Source organism: Ochotona princeps, chromosome 19, assembly GCF_030435755.1.
Source record: "Ochotona princeps isolate mOchPri1 chromosome 19, mOchPri1.hap1, whole genome shotgun sequence".
In the NCBI taxonomy this organism is placed as follows: Eukaryota; Metazoa; Chordata; class Mammalia; order Lagomorpha; family Ochotonidae; genus Ochotona; species Ochotona princeps.
The window spans coordinates 7,519,096-7,536,890 of record NC_080850.1 but is presented as its reverse complement, the minus strand read 5'-3'; the positions used below and the strand labels follow the sequence as shown (position 1 = coordinate 7,536,890).

The 17,795-nt window shown below is 49.7% G+C and overlaps 2 protein-coding genes and 1 pseudogene across 6 annotated transcripts in view; all 3 read left to right on the top strand.

The window, feature by feature from the left end:
- The window catches only part of DOCK2 (dedicator of cytokinesis 2), a 526,535-nt gene that overhangs the window by 411,569 nt on the left and 97,171 nt on the right, over window positions 1-17,795 (top strand). The gene's annotated exons all lie outside the window — the stretch shown is intronic.
- On the top strand, window positions 1,637-12,499 carry FOXI1 (forkhead box I1). 5 transcript variants are annotated; one of them, XM_058677932.1, is made up of 6 exons: window positions 1,637-1,983; window positions 5,129-5,370; window positions 8,355-8,430; window positions 8,684-8,918; window positions 9,822-10,281; window positions 11,680-12,499. In XM_058677932.1, exons 5-6 carry the CDS (start codon window positions 9,915-9,917, stop codon window positions 12,234-12,236), a joined length of 924 nt encoding a protein of 307 aa, XP_058533915.1. In that variant the 5' UTR covers window positions 1,637-1,983; window positions 5,129-5,370; window positions 8,355-8,430; window positions 8,684-8,918; window positions 9,822-9,914; the 3' UTR covers window positions 12,237-12,499. The 5 variants fall into 5 exon arrangements, with proteins under 5 accessions (XP_058533915.1, XP_058533917.1, XP_058533919.1 ...); XM_058677934.1 differs by having other exon boundaries at window positions 8,679-8,918; XM_058677936.1 differs by lacking the exons at window positions 1,637-1,983; window positions 5,129-5,370 and adding an exon at window positions 5,947-6,389.
- Window positions 4,475-4,799, top strand: LOC131482706 (large ribosomal subunit protein eL30-like; annotated as a pseudogene).

The window sequence follows — 17,795 nt, the reverse complement described above, 5'->3', positions numbered from 1 at the left end:
GCTAATAATGAATCTGCTGATCTGAGGCATATAAGGGACCAGATACTCTCTGATGGCCAAATCAACACACATGGTATTATGCATATGATAGAATAACGTGATGCTTCCTGGAATAACAACAGAAGCAACACCCCTGTGGACAGTGTCAGGGCAGAGGAAAAGAGAATTAAGGTTGAACTAGGACCCATGGTGTAGATTCCTTATTTTTATGCTGTGTCAAGATAACCTCCTTTTCACTATGCTTTCATATGGATGCTGGGAAGAAAACATTCATTAAATGAATAGCCCCACACCAAGTCACCAAGGCTTAATTGATCTGTTCCAACAAAAGTGCCAAATCCCCCGGAGCACCTCGTCACTTCATGGTTCAAGAGGCCAGCCAGGTGAGTTGGATGGGGATGGTTGGAGGACCACCAGGCCTTTCTGTTTTCAACCCTTCAACAGCTGTGTTCATCTCAGCCATGATTCCTTCTGGTCTTAGCAAGACAAATCATTTCTGGAGCCTTTACCCAAAGGAGATTCTGCCTCACTGTGCAGGTGGTAGGTAGCAGGTGCATTATCAATGACTCACATACATGGATGTACCCAGATTCCAGTCCTAGACCCGTCTATCCTGTCTCCTGTTCACAACACCTGTCAGTGAGCATCAGAGAGCTGTACTGCATCTCAGGCAGTGAGCAAGTAGCAAGAATGTGGGTCACTCAGAGGTTCTCAACTCTCACAGTGTGCCTTGCATGGATGCTACTGGGCTCAGCCACTCCAACATGGGCAGGCATTTAGGGAGTACCTATTGCTGTCTTGAGTGGTAGCAAAAGCTGCAGATATTAAGTAAATCTTTTTAAAAAGCTGCAGATAGAGCAGCAACCAGGCAACCATTGCCCTCATGCTTGAAGAGGGAATGAGGGCTCAGCGACTATTGATGGGCCCATTCCTAAGACCCACCCATTGGCAAGTAGTAGCAGATGACCATTGGCTACTTCATTTTGTCTTAGTTCAGAAGACAATGTTTGCTAGTGAAAGGAATAAAGACATCCTTATAAACAGAATTTACTGACCAGTGCAAAATGGAGGCATGCCAAAGCCACAAGGTCCAGAGTAACTCTAACTTTACTTTCCCCAAAGAAATATAATTTGAGAAGGGTCCATGGGGAACTTTCCATTCTCACATTCACAATTCATCCTGAGGTTTAGGCTAGGTGATGGAAATACTCATTACCCCGTATTACTCACTATATGCTGGATGAACATATAGAATCATTGTACCATGCCCAATAAACACACACACATATTGGGTGTCAATTTTAAAAACAACAAAAAAATAGGTGACATTTTAGAAAGAACTGCAAATGGCTAGCTCTGAAGCAATGGCATCAGGAATAGTCCATGCAAGGCAATTGCTGGTTGGCTCTTCCCTAGGAGGGAAACATCACAGGACAGCACCCAAGGATAGGTGACGAGGTGAAAGCTTCCAAAAAAAAAAAAAAAAAAAGAGGAAGTTTCAGGGTGAATAGTATGAGGCAATAGATGAGGAAAGCAACTGGTCTAAACCCGGGTTTTCTCCCTGTAGAATTCTTGCTGGAGGAAGGACATGGAAGGAGAGTGTGCCCTGGGGGAACAGAGGACTTGGCTGAACTGGAACTGTCCGCTTGGAGAAGCCAGGCAGAAAGTTGAGAGTGTATCCTGTCCAGCGGACGTCAGGCAAGAAGGTGAGAGTGGAAACCCATCCAATCCACAGACTCGATAACACTCTGGAAGTCTTTCGTTGTGATTTATAAAATATTAATGGGTTCTATTTACTTAGAGGTTTATAATAAATAACCCTTATAATAATAAGGGTTAATAACCCAAACTGTTACAATAATAAGCACAATTAACCGTACTGTTTTCCTTAGACTCAACTCTTTACGACTCCCATGGGAAAGCCCTTAAGAGCCTTGTACACGGCTGTTTTATGACTGCTTATGAAATTGTAGGAGAAGGTATGTGGATTTTATGAAAATTCAGTTCCTATAAGAGAGCACCCAAATTCACACAGATCCTAAAGAGAGCTTAAAATGAAAAGCTGACAACAGTTAATGTTAGATGTTGTAGATTCCATGGTAATTACAAAAAGGATAAGCCAGTGAACGCTTGGAGATTCATCAGTGTTGATGAATAGCTACTGCCTGCTTTCGGCTTGGTGTGATGACATCTGCCTCCTGTGGCTTCCTATGACCTTGGCAACTGCCTCCAGGACCTGTCATGGGAAATTCCACCTTGCTGGGCACAAGCAGCACATGTGACTGTGATACACGCGGATGATAGTGGGGGTCACCGTGCCTTGCCTTCTAGAGCCATCAACCCCTGTCCAGTGAACAGAGACTCATGCATGGTCACCATCTGGCTCTGATCCTACAGGGTAAGCCAAGAGCGAGAAGAGAACATCACACATGTTTTCCCTGCATCTCGCAGGTGCAGTTAAAAGCCGTTATTAATAGAAAACAAAGGAAGCTCATTTTCACTCTCAAGGGGTTCCAGGTGCAGTCAAGAAGCCAGGCCATAAATCGACCCTCATAGCCAAAGTGGATCCATTACAGGCTCATTGGGTTTTCCAGGGACGGAGAGAACACATCAGGAAGGGAAGTGGTGGTGTGGCATCCCCTGGGAAGCTTCCCAGGCAGGTGGCATTTCAGTTGCCTTTGAAGATGTCAGAGTCTTTCATATGAAGAAGAAGATGCCAGAGAAAGGGTGTCCCACAGGTAGACAGGTGGGAAGCTGAGCAGTCATGTGAAGTTCATGTGGTTACAACCCAAGGGAAGGGACAGAGGTGGCTGGGACCAGGACAGGGGAGGTCAGGCCAAGGCCTCATGCCAAGGTCTTGTTTGCCACGCTGTGGGCTGGAGTATAGGAAGCCCCCTGCAGGAGCATCTGCCATGTGCCTGTACTGTTCTTGCCAATCTGCATTTCATCATGTTTGAGACCACACAGTCACTTTTCGAAGTGTGAGTTATGGTTATTCTCAATCGAGAATATAGGCACAGAGAGGAATTGGTCCTGGTGGATCCATTATAGGCTCAGAAGCCCTGGCACACCTCCCCAGGCCAGGGAATCCATGGTGGGTTCCACAGGCTCTAGAGGGGACATCTGAGTCCCCACAAGTCCAACAGGGCCCAGCAGAGCAACAGCCACCCAGTACCCTGTGCTGCTCATGAAAGTGGTGAGCGTGCAATGAGGAGTGAACCTTGCAGGGTGTCTGTTTGGGAGGGTGTGCGCGTGCGCACTTGCTGTAGGGGGCACACCCTGCCGCTCCCAACACCAGCATGGAGAAGGGTGGGCAGACCAAGCTTCCAGCCCCTCCCACCGATAGTGGCTGGGATTTTTGCCCATCTGGAGCATCATTGGTCTGGGCTCCCAGTCCTCACCTTGCGTGCCCTGGGGTCCCCTATGTGTGCTGGATTTTGTCCCATCCAGCTCCCTGCTTGTGGCCTGGGAAGGCAGTAGAGGATGGCACAAAGCCTTGGGACCCTGCACCCGCATGGAAGACCTGGCAGAATCTCTTGGCTTCTTGCTTCAGATCCACTCAGTTCTGGCCGTTGCAGCTACCCTGGGAAGTGACCAGCGGACCGAATATCTCTCTCTGTTTCTCCTTCTCTCTGTAAATGTGCCTTTCCAATAAAAATAGATACATCTCTCTCTCTCTCTCTCTCTCTCTCTCTCCTTTTTAGATTGAAGGTATTCAATGCTGGTGAAGGTGTGGAGATGAGAATGCCAATACATTATTGGTGGGAATGTAAATTAGTATAGCCATTGTGAAAAACAGTTTGAAGATTTTTCCAGAAACCAAAAATAGCTCTACTTCAAGACCCACCCATCTGCCTTCTGGAAGGAAACGAAGTCAGTGGATGAAAGACATACCTGCTGTCACCTGACCGCAGTGCCATTTACACACACAAGGATGTGGAACTAACCTAGACAGCCATCCGTGGATGAGTGGGAAAAGAAGATGAAATCGCTGGACGTTGGCACAGCGGGTTAAGCCAGCGCTTGGAGCGCCCACAGAGAGTCTCGGCTGTGATTCTGATCAGCTTCCTGATAATGGATGTGCCGAGAGGTGGCGGTTGGTGGCTCAAGAACTTGGGTTTCTGCCACCCATGTGGGAGACACAGGTGGAGTTTATGGTGCCAGTTTGGACTGGGACCAGTCATTTGCAGAGTGAATCAGGAGGTGAGATTTCTCTCCCTTTCCTCCCACACATTTTTTGAAAAGGACAGAAAATGCACGATGGAATATTGCTCAGCCATAAAAATGGAACACTGAGATTTGCCAGAAAAGTGTACAAAGTAGAGGTCGTTCTGTTATGTGAAGTAAGACAGATACAGAAAGACAAATGGCATGTTTTCTCTCATATTTGCAAATGAGTAACAATACAGTATATCCTCCCCCATCTTGTCGGCCACACTAGGTTGGAGGCCTGTCCTGCCCCCGAGGCAGGAAGATGGTGGCCGCCTAGAGGATGAAAAGGCCCCTGGAGTCCATCAACTCAAGGCTGTAGCTGATGATGAAGAGCAGGACGCACGTGCTGGGCCACCGGCAGCCTCTGAAGATGATCCGGCAGGGCAAGGCGGAGCTGCTCATCCTGGCCAACCACTGCCCGGCCTTGAGGAAATCTGCAACAGAGTATTAAGCCATGTGAGTGCCCATCACCGCAGTGGGGATAATACAGGCTCGGAAAAAAACATATGAAAAACATTACATACTTACTGTCATCGATCTAGGTGACTGATCTAAGAAGCATGCCAGAGCAGACGGGTGAAAAGTGATCATGAGATGTTTTCCTTAATAAAAGCAGCCAGAGCTTGTTTTAAAATACATGTATAATATAAAATTGTGTGTATGTCATATTTTAATCTATACATACTAGTAAATGTTGTATGTACTGAACTATACTTCCTACGTAGTAATATAGCCATTTGTCTTCGTTTTATGATCTTGTGAACCCCCACCTTTTGCAATATTAATATATATATTTATGTAGTCAAAAATAGTATGCGCATGTACGTATGAAGATGGCAAAATGCTAGAAATTGTCAAGTCTAAATGTACTCACTGACTCTTCTGTATTTGAAATGTTTTAAAATGAAGACAAAAGAGATGGCCGCCAGGGGGCGGTATTACTACATGTTTCTTCGCCCTGTCGCTCACCGGAGGCAAGGAGCCGCTGAGCAGAGATGACCTTCATCAGGCAGGCTGCTACCCAGCCTCCAGGGCGGAAGTCCCAAGCATGGAGACACAGTCCCTGCCAAGAGCTCCCTGTGACGTGCAGAGAAGAGCGGCAGTTTGAACTGGGATTTCTTATCCCCATTTACAGACAAGGAATTGGACAGAGACTAGGTCAATGGATCTCTAACCCTCTCCTTCCCCTCGGAGCCTATTTCCACCATGTCAGCCCCCCAGGACCTCAAGTACAGGAAGCAGAAAGAATTCATGAAGCAACTTGCTGATGTTTAAGGGGAACTGAGAAGAAAGCAGGTGAAGCCCATGAGCCTGGGGTAAGGCAGCCCCCACGGGTGGGTCAGCAGCATCTCCCATGACTGTGGTCCCTGATGGCACCTGTTCGCTGAGTGTGTGCTGTATGCCCGGCATTTCAGCCAGTGAAACATCACTCCAAAGTCAGTGGTTCTGTTTACAGAGGGACTCTGAGGCCCAGAACTGCTGGTTTTACTTTAAGATACCACAGTGGCTAAGGAAGAAGTTTGGTGACAGGGTTTGAGCCTTTTGCTCCCACACTGCACGTGCGGTCTGGCAGGCCCCTGCCCCTTGCCCCCAGCCCCCCAGCCCAGCCCACTGCCTTCCTCTCCCCTTGATTGTCCATGTGTCTGCTTCATTAGCATGAGGAGGATTCTGAGTCCTTAGTCCACAGTGGAGTCCACAGAACAAAATCATTGACCATTTGTAAACAGACACCCCTTTGTGAGATGAGACTTCTAAGTCAATGAGCACCACTCCCCACCAAAATCAGGGACCTAGGAATGGCCCTGGGCTGCCACCATCTGAGTGGGGGCCACCCACCCTCTCTGCAGGGCTTGAGCCAATCAGGATTCTAAGCTTGGCAGTACCTACAGATGACTGCTGGGCACACATGTGGGGGTCTTCAAAACATTGATGGAAAATGCATGCTTTGAAAAAGCAATGCACAGATTTAAAAATATGTGTGTATTGCACCAAAATTAATTGTAATCTGATTTTCCATGAACTTCTGCAAATATTCTCACTCTGCCTGAGCCTCGCCTCCTGCCCTGGAGTAAGATTTCACTTAGAGTGGAAGCCATGGTTGCAGGCTGGCTGGAAGAGTGATGTGGGTGTGCTGCCCAGAGCTACTTCCGCTGTCAAGTCCTGGCTTCCGGCCCCTGGTAAGTCACCACCATTCTCACTGCTGGCAGCTTTGTCTGGGTTCTACACTTTACATGTGTGGTATCACATTTCCTCTGAAACCCTCAAGACAGACTGTATCTGAATCCTCATTGGATAGCTGAGCAAACAGGCCTTGTCAGATTAAGCTTGGCCAGGACACACAAGTACCAAACAGCCAAGGGGAAAGGTGACTGCAGCTCTGCCGAGTCTGCAAAGCCACATGACATCCCGTGGCCTCCTCCCACCAGAGTGGGCTCAGCACATGGTTGTGCTCAATGGAAGGCAGCCTCCCTTGGCCCAGGTATACAAATGCTGCCCAAGCATTCCCTAGACTCCCTCAAGCCCCCCTCCAGAAGCGTTTATTATCGTTTCGGTGTTTCCCTACCCCCAAACTGGGCTAGATAGGTCTTCTCAAGTTTGAATGCTTAACCTCTTCAACATCTCAAGGAAAGTCTAAAGTCCACAAAATGACCCTAGTTGATGTGGCCTTGGAGGGCCCAGGAGCACTTTAGGAGCCAATACTTCATCCTTGTCCAGTCTGTAAGGCCTGGGCCTGTGGCACGAGGCCAGGTGCAGGGAGGCAGTGCCCCAGCTGCACACTGCTGTCTCTGATCTCCCAGGAAAAGAGAAGCTTGTGCCTAGAAACTAACTCTGATGTGTATGACTGGGGATCTGTCAATGGCTGAGTCTAGCTCTGCTTGGAGATCCAAAGGTTCCTGGACAAAATGGAATTTTTAAAAGGCTTACTTTTGGTGCAAAAGAAAATCTAAAAATGTATGCACAGTTTTATTCCCATAGCATGCATTTCCCCAAACTTTGCAAACACTCCTTTTCCAGCAGATGGCCGCTCTGAATGATCCTCCCTTCTTCTGTCCTTTGTAACCTTGGGCATCACACTGTCCCTGCCTGCAGGCTGACCCAAGACGCTGGCAACCTTCCAGGGGAGCACCATAGGCAGCTCAGGTTGTCCCTCTCAAGTGCACGTGTGCTGAACATGAAATGGCCGATGCTTGTTGCATGTGCCACAATGGGCGACATGGGAAAGGATCTACCCCGATGGCTGCATTGAACATGCAGAACTGACACAGGGATTCAGAGCCAGCCTCGGTCCCAAAGCCCTTCCCAAGGTCTGCACGGATGCCCAGCACCAAGGCTCACATGGTTCGCTGGCTCCTTCAGATCCCAGCGCTACATCGACGATGCTACCTCTGGTATGTAAAGTGTCATCTCTCTCAGCCCTGTCACATAAACTCCCAAGCCCCTCTTCTCTGGCTTGCCATCTTCTGATCATTTACATCAGAGACTGCAGAATAACACATCCAGGTCTCCCTCCAGAAATATCAGTTGCTTATTGCATACTTATATCTCTATGTTACAAATATGTGTGTGTATATATATACTCTTAGTAAAAAAAAAAAAAGTCATGGTATTTTGTAGCCTGTTTCTCCAACCAGCACTAGGACAAAAATGCAATTTTCCTATCACTAATAATTCTTCTACGGTCTATTTTTCATGGCTGCTTAATTTATATCATTTGCATGAGTCACTGTTTAACACATTCCCCTACTGCTGGACATGGGGGTTAGTCACAGCAGGTTATAGGTATAAGTGATACTGTGACAGCCTTGTCTCACAGCAAACCCTTTGCTTTGGCTACTTTTCTAAGATGGACTTTGAGAAGAGGAATTGTCAGGTCAATTTTGTAGCTCAGGTCTGAATTGACAGGCTCCCATGGGACTGTTTAAACTCTCAGGGCCCAGCCCCAAAGAAGCCAGGCCTCCAAGAACGAAAAAAAAAAAAAAAAAAAAAAAACCTAAACAGGAATTGGACCTCTTTGGCTTTAGTCTTCTGAAAGGAAGTACCACATTCACTTAACCCAAACTCCACCTGGCAGTCAGCCCCTTCCATGGTGGGAACAGGTGGTTCCCCAGGGCCTGAGAAGCCTCCTCCCTCCTGAGTATCAGGAACTCACTCCCTGGATACCAGTACACATGCAGTGTTATTCACGTCCCCACCTGTTTTCCTGATGCGGTGGCAGAGGTGAGTGGAGATGGCAGATCCCCTTGAGAAGCAGTCCTATTCTGGATGGGACAGGTGACCTCCTTCTTTGACCCTCCCTGCCTCTAGAGTCTGGAGAAAGAGGGAGGCAGCCATCAGAGAAGGGAGGGGAGGGTGAAGAGGGCTATGAAACTACAGACTAGAGGGTGGCTTGCATCTGCCCTGCCACATGGCTGCTGCAGATTCGCTCAGATCCTCCAAATCTCGGAGGATCCCATGTATCTGTCAAGCTCAGGGCCTGGTCTGGAGCTCAAGGAAAGGTTGGGAGCAGCTGCTGCAAAGCCACAGTGGAGAATGGGGAGCCCAGAGAGAGGCTGTGGCCTGGCTGTGCAGCATGAAGAGAGAAGCCCTGGAGCAAGGAACTCCCGCTTGCAGCCAGGGGCGGCTGCTGGAGCTTGTACACGCCCTCCCCTCACCCACTCACGGTGCCACTCCTGTTGGCATGGTCAGGAATCCTGCTGCTTCTCCAGGTGAGTCCCCAGGCCCTGTGTCTGACAGCTCTCTCTCTGCCTGCTTGTAGAATGTGTGTGAATGTGCACACCTGCAGGTGCTTGCATGTGGGGTGTGTGTGCTGGGCACAAGTGGGAAGGAAGTCTGGAACTGGCTTCCCCTTTGAAGCTGTGCCAGAGCCAAGCTTCCCACCCTGCCCTCCTCTAGGCAGCTTCAGCAGGTGCATGCATTTCAAAGACATGAAAATGGGGCTGCTGACAAAGAGCTCTGTCCAGCTGGGGGCAGGATCAGTTCAGAGGATGAGAGGCTGGGGTGGGAAAGAAGAGAGAGCAGGAGGGTGGTATGAAAGATAGGTGGAGGGAGAGAGAGAGGAGAAAGTGTGAGAGGAGGAATAAAAGAAGCCAGCAGTGAGATATCCAGGGAGGATAGGAGGAAGGGAGAAGAAAAGTAAGGAAGGTAGAAGGAACCCTGCATAGGAGACAGTACACAGAAGGGAAAGATAGGGCAGGTAGGACCGTGGAGAGAAGCAGCAAGGTGGCTCTGTGAGTGTTAACATCAGCTGCTCTCAGTGTCATTAGTGGGCCCCTGAGTCTACTGCAGGGAAGTCTCCTCTCCATGGGCTGCTGGAGGAGGGCGGGCCAGGCTGGGCAGGATCTGTGAGCAGGTGGCCGCCCCTGGGTGTGGCTGCCCAGCCCAGTCCAAGAAGCTATAAGCAGAGAGGCCAGGGCCTCTGAGCACCTGTCAGGGGTGGGGTGGCTCCCCAGTGCAGGTGCCAGGCAGGTGGCTCTGCAGAGTCCAGCCCCAGCATGAGCTCCTTCGACCTCCCGGCACCCTCACCACCTTGCTGCAGTCCCCAGTTCCCCAACATCGGCCAGGAGCCCCCGGAGATGAACCTGTACTATGAGAATTTCTTCCATCCACAGGGTGTGCCTAGCCCTCAGCGCCCCCCTTCCTTCGAGGCCGGTGGCGAGTATGGGGCCACCCCCAATCCCTACCTCTGGCTCAATGGGCCAGCCATGACCCCATCACCCTACCTGCCAGGCACCAATGCCAGTCCCTTCCTGCCTCAGGCCTATGGTATGCAGAGACAGCTGCTGTCCAGCATGTCTGGGCTGGGGGGCAGCGACCTGGGCTGGCTGCCCATCCCCTCACAGGAGGAGCTGATGAAGCTGGTGCGGCCTCCTTACTCCTACTCGGCTCTCATTGCCATGGCCATCCATGGGGCGCCGGACAAGCGCCTCACCCTCAGCCAGATCTACCAGTATGTGGCCGACAACTTCCCGTTCTACAACAAGAGCAAGGCGGGCTGGCAGAACTCCATCCGCCACAACCTGTCGCTCAATGATTGTTTCAAGAAGGTGCCGCGAGATGAGGATGATCCAGGTAAGGGAGTTTGCAGGTGTGGGGACTGGGACCAAACCGTTGGTGATCCCAAGCAAGGCTCATTCCTTGCCAACTCCAACACCCCGTTCTAGAAAGTTCTTACAATGGTTGATACAGAATGGAGATCTCAGTCATAGAGGAGAATGTGGGTTGCAGAGTTTGAGTCCTGGCTGTACTGCTGACCAGTGGGTGACCATCCCAGGTTAGATCTCTCCACCTCAATGTCCAGATCTGCAAATCAGGGGAGATTTTCAGACAGTGTGCACTCTGCAGCGTTAGCCAGTGTTAGCCGTGCTGAAGAAATGCATGTAAGTCCTTGGTCCTCACACGTGCCTCAGACCTGCAGTCACTGTCATGGTTCCTCCCCACATTCCTGGCACCCAGCATGTCCAACAGCTTTGGTACATGAGACTGGAGCAAACAGCCCACAAGCATCTCAAGTCGGCTGGGGAGAAGATCTGACCTTGACTGAGTCACTGCTGATGGCCACCTAGCACCACCTGCCCTACACCTGCTAACACAGTGCACCCCTCCAGGGTAATTCACATTGAACCCATTTTACAGATAAGGAAAATGACACTGGGGGCGGGGAGGGCAGAATAACCAGACTACTTAAGGAATAAGGATGAGGCTTAAATGTAGACAGAGGCTCTCCCGCCTCAGAGGTTGTGACACGTTCTTTTTGAATAACAAATTTCTGAAATGCAGAAATAAAAATGCATTTTTGTGCTGCAGCAGGCAGCTCCGGGCATGGCTCAGAGAAGCCACCTCTGCTGCCTGTGAGGTTAACCCGCTCTGTGTGTCCTCCAGGGAAGGGCATGTGAGCTGTCCCAAGATGGCCCCCACTCCCACCCTCGTCTCAGGCAGAGAGGTGGCACACAGGGCAACACAGGTCAAGCCATCTCTGTACCTCACAGCTGCCCGGGGAAGCAGGGGTGGGTTTGGTGGGACTCCCCTTGACACAGCAGAAGGTTGAGACTTGCCCCAATTCTTCCTCCCCACCCTGGCAGGGGCAAAGCAAGCCCTCAAGGTGGTGTCCAAATTCCATGCCTGGGAAGATCGGGAGTCCTGATTTTTTTTTTCCTGATCTATCAAAACCCTCCATCTTCCTCAGCTTTTGTCCTCTCCCCGACAGCATTCTGCTCCGAGTTCTTCATCCTACAGAGACCTCCTGTCGACTCCTGCTACATCTTGGTGCCTCCCAGCATGCCTCGTTGTGAGATGGGTCCTTGAGCAAGGATGGGTGTGGTGTGCTTGGGGAGGGGTTGCCAGCATTCCTCCATTGTGCTTGCAGCCCGTCTCTGCATCCCCCTCTGTTACAGTGGGCAACAATGAAGGAGCCCAGCATGCGGTGTGCTGTCTGTCTCTCCGCTAACCCTCTCCTGCTTTCTGTATCAGGCAAAGGGAATTACTGGACGCTGGACCCCAACTGCGAGAAGATGTTTGACAATGGCAATTTCCGCAGGAAGAGGAAGAGAAAATCAGATGTTTCTTCCGGCGCAGGCTCCATGGCCTCAGAGAAGAATGGGAGCAGTCTCCTAGCCGGCAGTCCCAAGACCTCAGAGCCACAGGACCTGCTGGACAGTGTCTCTACGGGCGCACCTGGCTCGCCAGAGAAGGGGCCATCCCCGCCCCCCTCGAGCACCCCTTGCCTCAACAGCTTCCTCTCCACCATGACGGCCTACGTCGGCAGTCCCAGCCCCGTGAGCCGCCCTGTGGCCACGCCAGGACTGAATCTTGAGTCCAATGAAAAGATGGGGGTGCAGAACTCATTGAGCTTCAACACCTATACACCCCTCACCACCAACCCTGGGGGCGGGGGTGAGTGGGGCAACCCCGGACCCACCAATGCCCTCGGCTATGGAGGTGCCGTCCTCAACCAATTCACCCCTCACTTCTACAACAGCATTAACACCAGTGGTGTTCTCTACCCCCGGGAAGGCACCGAGGTCTAGAGGTAGGGCAGTCCCTCCACCCTACGGACATTCCCCAGGGAGGGAGAAGAGCGGTCAAGATCATCCAGACTAGCTTCCTGACCATTGCCCAGCCAAGATGCCACCCAGCATGCTCAGAGGAGCCCATCAATCTCTCTGGAAGGTTGTTTCAACCTACACTTAGCCACACACAGAATCACTGGCTTTGTGGGGAAATCCCGGTGCCGGGATGCTGAGGGCAATGGTGGCTGTGTGCTGAGGGCACCTGCATGTTTAGTGCACAGCATAGCCACAGCATATCCTTCGCAGTCCCAGCTGTGAGCGTCCTGGCCATCTCCCCATTTCACAGATGAGGAAACTAACACTGCAGGGAGTCAAGTGACTTCTCAGGTTGCACCATGTAGAAAAAGGCAGATCTGTCTGAAGTTGGCCTCTTAAAGCCAGGGTGGAGGAATTAGCTGAGCCGCTGAGGAGGGACACAGTGAAAGGCAGAGGAGAGATGCCAAATAGATACATAGCAAAATCTCTCCACTGTCTCCTGGCGGCTCATGAGGACTCAGCACTAGCCCAGGCACTTCTTGTCCTGGCACCCATCCTTATTCCATCCAGCCCAGCTTACCTACAGTCAATTCACTTGCTACCTCTCGAGGACAGAAGCCACTAGCAGACTTAGCTCTGAAAGCCCAGCTCTTGTCCACTTGCAGGACAACGCATCTAGTAGGTGCCATGTGTCCCGATGGAGGGGTGCCCCAGCCCTAGCACCCTGGGGATCTTGAACAGAAGTCAGGGGGGTCAATGAAAGGGCAGTGTGCACCCCTGAACCCTTCCCTCCCAATCCTGGCACTCATTACCCATCTGTAAAATCTCCCAGCTTCCTTGTGTGCGTGTCATGGATGGGTGAGCCAAGGGGCTGAGTCTTCCAAGAGAAACAAAGTTGCATTAGCACTTCCTCTGAATAGCCCAGGAGAGATGTGTGTTTGAGAAAACAATGGCCTCAAGGAAGGCCACCCTCCTAGGAGGTCATGAGTACACCTCCTGGGATTTCTTTATTTCAGTGGGGAATTCGTATGGTTATGATGTCTTCTCGCAACCTGCCCAGGGAAAATGTTTGTTTTCTTATTTTCTTTTTAATTAAAGACAAAACTGTGAGCACAAGTGTGGCTTTTTTCTTGTGTCGTTTCTTTCTCACCTTGTCAAGGCCAAGTGCAGCCTGAAACAGAAGGCAGCTGGAACATGAGGCAGAAAAGGACTAGGGCTCAAAACTCCCAGCTCTATGTTGGCATGGAGAACAAAGACCCCCAGAGAAAATGGGGTGGGGGTGCTGTGGGGTGTAGAGGGGAAGACTTAAGGGTCTGGGAACATGAGGAGCACCCACCCCTCCCTTCGTAGCAGGGAGAGATCTGTGGGAAGAACTGAGCTGGAAGGACCACGGGTGAGTAAGAAGGGGAATTTCCCCCATAACTTCCATGGGTTTGCACATGCCCGTCTCTTGGTCTCTTCCTCTGAGGGGTGAGCTGGGCAGAGAAAAGGAAAGAAGGAAGAGAGGGAGAATAAAAGGAATGATTATCTACCAGACATTTAATCCCTGTGTTAGGGAAAAAGATCACCAAGGAGCCCAAAGCCACTTACAAAAAAGGAAGTAACTCTTATTTGAGCCAGGTGACGGCAGCCAAGGTCACCCACGAGAGGCTGAGCCATACAGTCTCCTGTCACAAGTGTACACAGGGCAAATGTACAGGTTTCTGCCCAGGGAGCAAGCAAGCACAGAGATACAAAAGCAAAGACTTGGCGGTTAGACTCGGGCTGCTCTCAAACCATTATCATATAGTTCCTGGCACTTTCTACCTGTTTAGTCGACATTTTAACCTAGCGTCTTGATTCAGAGCGGCCTCATCTCCCCATGTCTGCCATGTAAGCTGTGCTCTACATGACATGCCTGTTTATCTGTGAGTCTTTGGGCAAGCTTATTTTCTTCTTCGCCTGTCTCCACAGGTGGCTACTAAGAGTTCTTAGCCTCCTTCACTTTGCTACAGTCAAGTGCTGGCCCTCAACGGCACGAAAGAATCTGAGAAAAAGGGGCGGTGTGCTGCAGAGCCAAGAAAGCCTGCATAGAGGAGGTGAGCCTGCAGCTGAAGGATAGCAGAGTGAGTTAAGGCAAACCCTGAGTTACACATTCACTTGCATAGCACCCAACTCCGTGCTCTCCACAGGCCCTGGATTGATCCGAATTTCCAATTTAGGTGGAGACAGGGGAGTGAGACTCAAGGCAGAATGTAAGAAGACTCCTCAGAGTTCCTGGAAAATGCCTAGGGTGAAAAAAACTGAGCATGGATCTCACATCTTTTGCACCAAAAATGTGTATTTTAATATACTTCCGCAGTGTTTTGTTTGCCATCTCATTGAATCAAACAGGTGAAGTTGCAAGAAAGATGCGAAGAAACCCTACACACAAAATGCAGGCACTGCATGATGGATGACGGGATGCGATGGATTTGTTTCCTTGCTGTGAACATCTATTAGCCCAACTCCCTGTTACCATGAAGCTGCCTCCTCCAGGGCAGGGTTCCGAGATGCGCCATGCTGGGACATGGCCCTGCCCTCTTCCACGGCTGATTGGTCCCAGGGTAGCACTTGACCCAGCTGAGCTCATTTTGTTGTGGCTGAGGTGTGGGTTCACTTAGCACGGAGCTGTGGGGTCCTAAGGCATCCAGTGCTGGTTCCACATGAAAAGGAAAGGAGATTAATACTCATCTACAATGTGAGAGTGATCTTCGGGGAGGACATTGTGGCCTCAAGGGATTAACAACCACTTGGGACACCACCCACAACTCCCAGTGGAGGTGCCGATTCCAGTCTGGGCTATTCTAAGGCAGCTCCCCGCCTCCCCAACCCCAGGTGACAACCCATATACTGGGGTTCCTGCCACCCCCTTGGCCTCAGCCCTGCCTAGCCCTGCAGCCACCTGGGGATTAAACAAGTGAATGATGATATCTCTTTGGCTCTGTCACTCTGCCTTTCAAACAAATACATGAAAAAACTGCTCAAATTCACTGAGAAGTTAAAGCCAGGGGAGTGGGTGTTGGTTGGGAACGCAGGTGGCAGAAACTGTGCTGAGTGCTTTTGGAAAGTGTGGCAGAGAGATCAGGGCTCAAGACAAGAAAGGCGTGGGCGCTGAATGAGAGAAGAGAAGCCGCAGAAGTGGCAGAGAGGCACCGGTCATTCCAGGGGACATGCCAGGCATGCAGCAGTCTCACGCAGTCATCCTAACACCCCTGCGTGATGCTTGTCCGGTCCGTTTGACCTATGACGGAATTGAGGCATCAGTTGTTTAAGAAACATACCAAGACCTTAAACAATAGTTTGCATATTCCAATCTCAGACTCTCACACTCCCCTGGAGTAGGTTAGTGTTAAACAAGCCTCATCTCTCTAGTTAGGACCTTGAGGTTGGCGTTAGACCTGATGGGATTCGATTGCCCCACTCTGACCCGTTCTGGGGAATCAATATAAACAGGCAGTTAGCTCAATAAATGTCTTTTAGGTGCAGGCTGTCTATTTTTCTCCCAACAATGTTGTATTAGTCATTTAAAAATATTATAAATAGGGGCCCTGCCATGCAATGAATGAAGCCTCTGCTTGAGGCAGTAGCATCCTGTGACAAAGATTCTGGTTCGAATCCCGGGTACTCTGCTTCTGATCCAGTTCCTGTCACCCATATGAAAATTCCCAGATGGCGTTCCTGGCCCCTGGCTTTATCCCGGTCTACTGTGGGTCTTTGGGGAGTGAAACTGCTGATGGAAAATCTCTCTGCACCGCCCCCTTCTGTCTCCCTCCCTCTGTCAGTCAGCCTTCCAAGAAATAAATCAATCTGCTAAAAATATTTTAAATAGAATATAAGGAAATAAGAAATCCTATGCTAATCCTATAATGCAGAAGGATGAGTAACAGGCTGGGAGAACTCCTTCCCCACATGGAGTTCCTGCGAGTCACTCGGGCGATCAGGATGGTGGCAAGCATTGCCTGTGTTTGTGTATGGGATCAGAAGCAGTTGGTTAGTGACTAACAAGCAGTGTGAGAGGGACTTCTGGAGTGTAGCTGCTTCTTGTCTTAGCTGAGTGCTGGTCACAAAACATTCACTTTATGAAAATGTATTGAGCTTTCCCTTGCAATTTCTGCCTCTTTATACTTGTGTATTACCCTCAATGGTATGCGGGTCGATGCTTAACAACTGAAGAGTGACAAGATGGAGGGGCATTCCATGGGTAAATTCTCCCCTCCCAGCTTAGCCACATGCAGAGTTGGGAGGACAAATGCAGCAGCACAGCATTAAATACTATTTCCAGACAGACACCACAGGGGTCAGTGATTTGCAGAGCTGAACTCACAGTTACATGGAGTAAAATGACTGGAAAGTGATTGTTCTGAGTATGTATTGATTACCTTTATTTATAACAGAGCTTATTTAACTAAGTTTATTTCATCTGATTTTTGATGATGGTGGTATTTCGGCATAAACCTCCTGAGAAATCAACTGTTGTGAGGCAATTTGACAGTAAGGATCAGTAAGTTCTGCACCCAAAAGCCTGTATCCCTAAAATACCAGGGATCTCTTGCCATAACCATTCTCATTTCCTGGCCTTTATTTCTCCCTAGCCATTTGTATGTATGCATTTTTTTATCCACTGTCTCTACTTCTCATCCAAGAAGCCACTTGCCTCAGAGACCTGTTCCATGGATTGCCTTTCTTTGACATGGTTCTCTGCAGTCTCTGACCCCTGCCAACAAGAAGCAGGTCTTGATGGCTGCCTTGGCACTCAATGCAGTCCTTGCTATAGGGAATGTGCTTGTTGAATATTGGATAGATGATTGGAGGTTGAATGGACCAGATGGGTGGATGGATGGATGGATGAAATCCCTCAACAGGCATTCATCTTTCACATCTCTTCATCCCCAGGAGAAGTTTCTATGATCTCACTCCTCACCGCTGCAGGTTGCTCCAGCAATCTTCGTTTTAAAGGGCATTAGAGGGAGCCAGCAACTTTCAAAATTAACCTTGATCACAATTCACTCCCAAATGACTCTAAACCCTTTGCTCTTTGTCCACTAATGGCTGGGCTCAACTCTGAGTTTACGTCCCTTAGAGAAGAACAAAGATGAAAATTACAACAAGTTGCAGTTTCCTCTCCATCCTACACCCTGGTTTGTGTGGGTAGGAAGGAGAAGGAGTGGACCACTAGTTTTATTGTAAGGTTTTTATTCATCATTTGCACACAGCCAGCACTTAGAGGAAAATGCATTTTAAAAATTAAAGAGTGATTCACTGGTTTTGGATTGGGACAAAGTGTGTTCAAATCTTGATTGGGCCTTTTATCTGCAAGGCACTTTGGGCCAGTGACCTCACTTTTCTGAGCCTTTACTAAATGAAGAGAAGTGATGTAGCCAATGTCAGGATTTCTATGAGCATAAAGTAAAACAATATGTGGGAAAAATACAGCAAGTGCTTGCCCAGGGGAAATACTTCAATCTAATGAAAATCGATAAATCTTTGATCCATCACTGGGTCTGTAATGGCCAGAGCTAA

What these genes read in the sequence shown, in the direction of transcription:
- FOXI1 (XM_004587443.2), top strand. Translation starts at nt 9,705, where the DNA reads ATGAGCTCCTTCGACCTCCCGGCACCCTCACCACCTTGCTGCAGTCCC. An exon ending in GCGAGATGAGGATGATCCAG is followed by an intron (nt 10,282 to 11,679) that starts GTAAGGGAGTTT and finishes TTTCTGTATCAG; the next exon opens with GCAAAGGGAATTACTGGACG.